This window comes from Arachis hypogaea, chromosome 17 (genome assembly GCF_003086295.3).
Source record: "Arachis hypogaea cultivar Tifrunner chromosome 17, arahy.Tifrunner.gnm2.J5K5, whole genome shotgun sequence".
NCBI classification, from domain to species: domain Eukaryota; kingdom Viridiplantae; phylum Streptophyta; class Magnoliopsida; order Fabales; family Fabaceae; genus Arachis; species Arachis hypogaea.
In genome coordinates this window covers 100,224,915-100,233,807 of record NC_092052.1, presented here as the reverse complement: position 1 = coordinate 100,233,807, position 8,893 = coordinate 100,224,915, and the positions used below count along the sequence as shown (strand labels likewise).

Below are 8,893 nucleotides of genomic sequence, written 5' to 3'. Positions count from 1 at the left end.
TTTAATAATTTTTAGCTATTATATTTGCATGAAAATGTTTTCATACAAATATTTACATCAAACACATAATCTGTTCTTTTTGTGGAATTTTAAACTCGTCTATAGTATGTAGAGTTGCGAATCCAAAAAACCTATAAACTTCCTTAAGAACGCGCTTTTGGTCTTTGCAGGAGCAGGAGTTCTTTAACCACTCACTACTAATGATGCTGCAGCGCAAAATAAAGTATGAATAGGCAATTGTACTTGCGCACAGGATATGAAGATAATCAAAGCATATATATTGCATCCATGAAAATGTAACTAACAGTAAAAATAAAAATAAAAATGAAAAAACAATAATAACAGTTGGGTGGCAGTTTCCGCTATTCCATACATAGTGATGCCCTGGTTGTAGAGCACATTTCAAGTCCTGAGTGATGAACTTCAAGAAGCCAACCAATGAAAGGAGGAAAGTTACACAGCTCCCTGCTCAAAGGGAACACGTACAAACAGTCGGCCATGCAAACTAACTACAGCAGATGTCTGAAGCGGATCAATTCTTGCAGGTAAGTTCACAACCTGGAACAAGAAACAAATATTTAAAGTGAAGACCTCAAGTTTCAGTCAAGCACCTTCACCCAAGAAGTTAATTAAAATATTGCCGTACTAGCATTATAACTTTTACTACTACTGTCACCATTAAGGTATTCGCCCGAAAATAGAATTATGTCTAGACTCTGTTATGGATACATAAGATTCACCTTCTTGAAGGGGGTAATTCCCCATGGATTGTCAACATGTTCTGGGAGACCAGTTATAACTAGACGACCAACTGGATCAGATTGGACTCGCACCTGCGGATTGGTTAAAATCTAGTTAGCAGTTAAAATTTACACCAAATAAACAGGCAATAGACAATTTAGATAAGTGGAAACGAAATACTCATTTTACATGATATCATGGTACTGCTATTTATTGTTTAGCGATTACAGACAAAGAACCAAAGCGATTACCTCCTCGCGAAGGAGTCCAGGAACTAGTGCATAAACCTCAAAACAATCCTTCTGTACATAGATACAACAAACATTCCATGTTCATTTATTTATCTATTTACTTCAGAAGGGAGAGAATAAAAAAGGAAACCGACTTACAGTTTCTCGCACATTGACCTTCACCCAGTCTGCTGGGGGTCCAACATCTACAACTGCCGTGACCAATCTGCCAGATGAAAATCATTAGTCACAAACTTGAATGAAATGCATACATACCTTTTTTGGCTTCAAAGTAGATACTACAAATTATAAATGGTTAAACTGATAAAGAAATCAGCACTAATAATAAATGCCAAAGGGTAAAATTTTACTAGCTGCTGCTTCTAGTTAACAAAACCTTCCATGAAGAAGGACATAGATATAGAAACCTTGGGGAACGAGGGGTTTACAATACCATGAAGGGAGAAGTCTAAGGACCTAATCAAGATATGGGCAGGGTAGTTCGACTGTGACACACTGAATTGTGTTGTATTGTTAATTCTTTATTTTATTGTGATGTAAAGGTGTAAACCAAGAAATCTAGTAGAAAAATGGTATCTGTTTATTCTGTAATAACAAAAGTACTTTTAATCAACATCTTATATTTTATAAAAAGATATCAATATTAGAAGTTATTAAAGAGATAACTTTAGGCAGTTGCTACTAACATGAACAAAGATCATGGATGGATAAGGCCGAACAGTGACACAAAAATAATGACTACATGGAAAAGACTATAGATCAATCAATTCAAAAGACAAGAAACTTAACTGTCTATCTCCTTCAATATTTGCAGCTTTCCCAGCATGCTCAAGAACAGATGGTGTCCTGTGTTTATTTAGCATACCTAATTCATCAAATCATGTAGAAGGAGCTCAAAATCAATTTGAATAACAATTGGGTATGTTGTTAAGAAAATAAACAAATAATGATTTATCATGCATATAGAGAGCATACCAATACTTTTGAGGTTCTTTTCTCGTTTCGGAGTAGAATTGGAGTTCTTATCCTATGCAAGAGAATTACACAAGTTCTATTGATAAAAAAATTGCCATAAAACATTCATGTATATATAACTATATACGCAAATACACAACAAATAAGAATGCAAAGTTTATAGGTCTCAACAGACCTTAATAACTGGCTCAGCAACCTCACCATATCCAAGTAGGCGCTGGGCATGCCAACCTTGCATTGCACGTGCTGCCGCATCCCTTCGTGCCCTACCAGAGCCAGAGCCTGGAGCCTGGTAAACAGCAGTCTGCAAAATTAAACTATTATAGCTATATATATAAACAATATGTCTTATCAGGTAAGCAGCTATTTTGTTCAAACCCATTCATATGAAGCACAATTACTTCACATGCCAACTTGAGTCTCTTGTAAGATACAATATAATTAAGGAACAAGAACAAGCTTATTCAGTTTCATAACTTATCAGGCCCATTGCTTGGCAAAAGGAAAACAAAAGGTGGTTTGCAATTAAGAACTAGCAAAAAAATAAATAAATAAATAAAATAAAATACAAACCTCTTTTTCCACACTTGAAGATTGATGAAATGATCCAACAGGGAGCTGTAGCTCCCCAATTTCTCTCTTATACTTTTCATACTCTAAAAGTGCCTGACATAATTGAAAAAACATCAGGAATAAAGTAGATCAACAGATCATGCAAGTTGCATAGAAAAGGTATCAGGACTCAGAAGTGACATGGGAATGGCACAAGGCAGTAAAGGATACATAATAGCAACTCTGTTTAGTTTCATTTGTATTGAAGAAGTCCTGTGACAAAGACAGCTAATGTGATGGTAAGGTGAACAAGAGACAGGATACAGACTAGTTTCTTTTACATTTAAAGAGTGGGAGACAATGAAGTAGACAACAATTCAAACAAAAAATGATATATGTGTCATCAGATGTCTTGTTAAAATGTAGTCTATTTTGGTATCAACAATAGCTAGAAATTCTATCAAATTCATGAATGCTTGAAATATTAAACATGCAGTCTTACCAATAATTAGAGATGACAGCTATTTATTATGCAAAATTCCTTGAAAAATGAACATTACCTTCTCATAAAAGATTCTAAACGTCCATGAGACTGTAGTGCAAGTCCTGCGAGAGAAATGTATTCAATGTCCTAATGAGAGAAGGATATGGCGTTGAGATGAATTCTTGAAGGCTATTTATCTCTTAGAAACTATATATGCTAATATGCTAATGCTAACAAGCAGCTGCAACAAACGACATATTGCTCATATGGTGTTTATTACTGGTAGTAAACAGCACAAAAGCCAGATGTGGGGCTATGCAGGCATAGAAAGATACAGGGAACACTGAAGACACAAGAGGTGAGCATGCTCCGACACTCTTTTATTACAATCATATATATATTCAGGCCAATTTTCATTCCTTTCCTTCCAAATATATATCAATCGACCCATGATGTAAGATTGAAGTATTTCATACACAATCCGTGAAAACTAAACTCAGTATATGATGCTCTGGCTGATAGAAGATGATGCACAAGTGACAAAAAGAAATTAGTCAATTTAAGGAACACAATGCCCTATCCGGCCACAAAACTATAAAACAACAGACTTACTTGGGTGGATGGAAAGACTCTCCTACTTGCCGCCACAACTTGGATCCAGTTACCTGCATAAAAAGAGTAGGTAAGATTAGTTCTGTCACCCATTAGAATGATTAATTAAAAAAAGAAAGGCACAAAACATGTCATCAATAATCATATGTTGTAGAAAAGGCATGGATAAGATTGTGACACTGGAAGAATAGTAGTAAAAGGCAGCCTTGGTTCGAAGTTTACTATATAGACAGCAATATTAAAGAGCTTTAGAATGTGAGAACGATGGGGATGACCAACAACAAGCAAAAAAATGACGAAGGATGAATACTAATGTAGGAGATGGATCCATACCACATCATAGCCACCAAGTTTGATGACAGCTCTCCATAACCTACAAACCATGCTAACGTAAGAAATCAACCAACAGAATGGTGAGAAAAACAACAAAAGCTAGTATGTATATAGGAGGAGCAGGCCAAGCATGATTTTACAATGCCATTAAGATATGGATTATTCCAATGAGTTGGAAAGGATATGTTACGCACTTGAGGCAATTTAGTGGCTCTCCATAAAACTTAGGAGGCTTGAACTCCAAGGATCTCTCTCTATAGAAACTCTCCAGCTCTCTCATAAATGCTTCTCGTTCGGAATACGAACCAGACTCATCATAATCAGTCATCTGCAGGTAAAAACCAAGACAAATACAATCTTTGAAACTTATAATGAATGAGCAACCCAAGTATTCTAGTTAGAATTACCTCAGTATCATGGAGCACGTTTTTCATTTCCCTAACATTCCTCTCTTTAGGCTTCGGAGTGAGTAATTCATGGTGCGAATGGACTTTAGGATCTTGAAGGCGATTCTCAAGGCGCGTGTTACTACTATCCGTCTTGGTCTCTAGCACAGAAAGAAGAGCAGAATTGGCATTCTTGTTGTCATCACTTTGCCGATCGAACATGACATGATCCTGTTGGAGCTGAGCAGGGGAGTTGGAATCCACATTCTGATCCTTTTCTGAATGGTGCTGGCGCTGCAAAGCGGCATCGTCATCTTCAACAACCTCCATTTCTAAATTTCCATGAGAGTTATCAACTAGCCACTCGGGGCCATCCTCCATGGGTGACTGCGAATCCTGAGCTCTACTCAAACACTAAATCATGAGCATCGTGCCGCTAGGGTGTTAACGGAATTCGAGTCGCGGTGTAGAAGAAGACGAGAATTAAAAGCCCTAATAAAAGGAAAAAAGAAAAACGGTTTACGATTTATAAGGGGAACAAACAAGGCCTTGAATGTGAATGTGATGTGGTGCTTAGCGTACCTTGGGTGAATTGGCGAGGGTTTGGGGAGTGACAATGTAGCTTGGTTGAATGAAGAGAGCGTGTTTGTGTGAAAGCATGGAATATTGGAAGAAAGGAAGAAGAAGAAGAAGAAGAAGCAGACCTGAGCTGAGCTGAGCTGACCCAACGGCGGTTGGGTTCAGTAGACTTCACTTAGGATTCGTAGTTGGGAGTTGGGACCCTAAAGTAGCCTCCGCAACGGCGGTTAACTTAAAAACGCACCTCCTTACCACCACCGCTCTACGTCACAGATCCACTGTATTCCACCTTCTTTCACCTCAAAAGACCATCTTATCCTTCATTCCATGTGCTTGCCTTGCAAATTATATTATTTTGAAATTTTATGCGAATTATTATTATTATTATTAGGGTTAAGTATTTTTTTCATCGTTAAGATCTTGGGTGAAAATCTAAATCGTCTCTAATGTTGAATTTTGTATTAAAATTATTATTTTTCTAATTTTTTAATAAAATAAATTTTATTATTATCTCTCCTATTTACCCTCCTCACTTAAATTGTTCACCTCACTACATCCAGTGTAGTCTACATTGCCACAGTTCCATTCTCATACTCACCACCATACTTACACACACTCTCATTACAATAATACTCATTCACCATTACTTTCTGTAACTATATGTATGTCTTCATTCATCATCGTCATCAATAACAACAATTCTTCTCACTCAAATCTTCACTATTTACCTTTTCACCTACAACAATACCAATTATTCTTTTTTAGTTTTTTTTTTTTAAAAAAAAATCAAACGAGATTAACACAAAGAAAGAGGTAATAAAGAAGTTCAAACGTGAAGAGAGGAATAGAACAAAACAAGAAAGGAAAAGAAAAGAGAAAAAGGGCATGACAAAAAAGGAGAACATCGTTGTGTTGATGCTGAAGTCGTCAATTGTGTATTGTCATCGTCGTTGTTATTGTTGAAGGCCACTGTTGTGCTCCATCTTAACCCTATTTGTCATTTGTTATCTTGCTTGTGTTCGTTGAAAGTGTTGTAACTACGAGATGGGATGGTGGTTGTCGTCAATGTTAGAATGGGATGGAGTTGCCTTTGAAAAATAACGTCAATGAGTAGCGACACCCTTACTCGCCAGCAATGCCTTCTTCTTCCTCTTCTTCTCTTCTTTTTTTCTTTTCTTCTTTTCGTTCTCTACCTCTTCCCCTATTCTTTTCTTTTTTGTTTTTTTTCTTGCTCTCCCTCCCTCTCAAGTTGTGCATTTGTGGTTGTTGAAAGTAAAAGAAGGAATGAGGGTGAATTTGGGACTAAGGATATTTTGATCTAAAAATTAGAAAAGGATGATTTTAAAATAAAATTAAATATTATGAATGATTTTAAACGCAAAAATATCTTAGAGACGATTTTAATTTTGATTCAAGATTTTAGGAACAAAAAAAGTATTTAACCCATACAACTATTAGGTTTACATTAAAATCAACACAAAAAATAGTCACTAATATAAAATATATATTAAAATATAAAATACACATTAAACATGAGTTAAATAATACATATATTTGTATATAAATGCGTAATAGTTGATTTTAGTGTACAAATAATATTTTTAATTATCATATTATAAGAGATGTGTAAAACTAAAGCGAAAATTTTTTGAGCAAGACTTTTTAAAATGAGAAAGTTGCCAAAATGATAAAATGAATTTTAGTATTAATATTCTCAAATATATCTCTCTAAGGTTTTCTATCACACTCAATAATAATATACTCATCATATTATACTCAGATTTTCTCTTGTAATCAAGAAGTTCTATTAGTGTTCATGCTTGTAAATCATACTAAGGAGAAATTTCATGAAAAAAAAATATTTGTGAAAGAAAAATAGTACAATATCCTTTAAATAAAGACAAAATGTTGCCAAAAAAAGGTTAATAAGAACAAAATCCTGACCAAAAAAAAAAAAGAGTACGGTCTTTCCCTCTTGGCAACATCATTTAAGATTACGAAATCGATGCATTCTGATCTAAGATGCCAATCTTTTAAATGAGGATTGTGAAAGTAACTTTATGAATAAATCTGCTAGATTTTTACTTGAATGAATCTATTGAACATCGATTATTCCTTGGTAAAGAATAACATAGGAGAAATATGTTTCATCCTATCATCTTTGATGTATCCATCTTTAAGACCAAAATTGCATGCTACATTATCTTCGTACAAAGTAGTTAAAAGATATTTTCTTATTATATAGTCCACATGATGATTAAATATACTGAATCAAATCGCTAAGTCAAAAGTACTTGCAACTTGCTTCATGTATCACAAGTATTTCTGTTTTATGGACTTCCATGATGTAGCTATATTACCATATGTAAATAGATCTCTAGTTTGATATCTATTTTTATGTGGAATGATAAACCATTATTTTATGGTTTACATTGTGTTTGATTGTGTGGTTTTATCAAATCTTTACCCACTTATTCATTAAATCAGCATGTATTTACAACTCCTTCCCAAAACTACTCCATGGTTTAAAATAACCTTCCTAAAGACTTTTAATTATGTATTTTAATTCTTCTTTATTCCATTCGATGTCGTGATCTGTGTGTCAAGTGTTTCAGGTTTTATAGGGCATGAATGACTTGGAGATTGGAAAGGAAGCTTGCAAAAATGGAAGAAACACAAGAAATTGAGGAGATGACCAGCGAGAAGTGACGCAGACGCATGGCTCACGCGACCGCGTGAAATAGAGGAAATTGCAGTGACGCGTTCGCATGCCTGACGCGAACGCGTGAATTGGAGGCTGCAAGAGTGACGCGAATGCGTGGACGACGCGCACGCGTGGCAAGGCAAAACACTGGATGACGCGAACGCGTGGATGACGCGATCGCGTGACGTGCGCGATCTGCAGAATTTGCTGGGGCGATTTTGGGCCCTGTTTTTACCCAATTTTTGGCCCAGAAAAGCATATTAGAGCCAGGGAACATGCAGAGACCAGAGAACAACATTCATTCCGCATAATTTTAGTTTTAGATCTGATTTTACTCCTTCTCTAGTTTTTCTCTCTACACATTCATAGTTCTTAGGATTTTGATTTTATTGCTTTTTGGACTGGGATATTGAGAAGAGTTATTACCTCCGTCAAGACTCCGTCATTCTAGTTTGTTTCCTTACTTGTCACTTACTCTTCCATATCCTTAATTTCTTCAGAGTTACTATTGGATTATTTTTAGAATTTATTAATACAAGAACTATTTTTATTTTAATTGATCCTTTTGATTATTATTTATCAATACTTTCTTTACTTCCATTTCTCATTTTGCGAAGTTTATATTCATAATGAGCGAGTAGTTCCATAACTTGATTGGGAGTTGATTGAAAGGAGGACCTTGAGTTGGAATGCTCAAGAGTAAAATTATAGTTGGGTTTAGCACTGGGTCGCCCTCTAGTCACTAACACTAGTCCTTCCCAAGGGAGAGGATTAGAACTTGTGAATAGAAATTGACTTCCAACTTGCTTAACTTTCCTTTATCTGATAAAGGATAACTGAGCAGACAACCTTCAGTTATCACTTTTATCTTGGGAGAACTCCATCAAGGATAGGGTTTCCAACTAATCTTCTCCCGGTCAAGGTTTTTATTTAATTTACATAAATTTTCTGATTTAATTTCCTGTTTATCAACTCAAACCATTTTAGAAAATATCTGATTAATAAAATAGCACACCTTTCTGCAACTCGTTGGGAGGCGACCTGGGATTCATACTCCCAGTATTTTAATTCTAATTTTGTGACAACCCTTCTAAATTGATAAGCGGATTTTTGGTTGGTTAAGAACTATACTTGCAACGTATCTCTTATAATAATTTCTTAACTCGCCAATTTTCGCCACGTCAATTTTTGGTGCCGTTGCCGGGAAATTACAATAGCGTGCTAAGTTATTGATTGGAATTTATTTATTTGCATTTTATTTTATTTTGCTACTATG

General features: G+C 35.4%; 1 protein-coding gene across 6 annotated transcripts; it reads right to left on the bottom strand.

The window, feature by feature from the left end:
• Positions 1-257: 257 nt before the first annotated feature.
• Positions 258-5,265, bottom strand: LOC112764965 (AT-rich interactive domain-containing protein 6). 6 transcript variants are annotated; one of them, XM_025810816.3, is made up of 14 exons: positions 4,917-5,265; positions 4,356-4,826; positions 4,143-4,276; positions 3,949-3,988; positions 3,616-3,668; positions 3,080-3,125; positions 2,541-2,633; positions 2,143-2,271; positions 1,968-2,019; positions 1,782-1,857; positions 1,131-1,197; positions 993-1,043; positions 741-833; positions 258-558 (listed from the first exon to the last, which is right to left on the bottom strand). In XM_025810816.3, exons 2-14 carry the CDS (start codon positions 4,713-4,715, stop codon positions 454-456), a joined length of 1,299 nt encoding a protein of 432 aa, XP_025666601.1. In that variant the 5' UTR covers positions 4,716-4,826; positions 4,917-5,265; the 3' UTR covers positions 258-453. The 6 variants fall into 6 exon arrangements, with proteins under 6 accessions (XP_025666601.1, XP_025666602.1, XP_072079125.1 ...); XM_025810817.3 differs by having other exon boundaries at positions 2,143-2,256; positions 4,917-5,258; XM_072223024.1 differs by having other exon boundaries at positions 5,039-5,242.
• Between the last annotated feature and the right edge of the window lie 3,628 nt (positions 5,266-8,893).

Coding starts and splice junctions, on each gene's coding strand:
- LOC112764965 (XM_025810816.3), bottom strand. CDS start 4,715: ATGGAGGATGGCCCCGAGTGGCTAGTTGATAACTCTCATGGAAATTTA. Junction 4,277..4,355: donor ACGTGCTCCATGATACTGAG/GTAATTCTAACT, acceptor TTTTACCTGCAG/ATGACTGATTATGATGAGTC. Junction 2,634..3,079: donor TTAGAATCTTTTATGAGAAG/GTAATGTTCATT, acceptor CAATTATGTCAG/GCACTTTTAGAGTATGAAAA.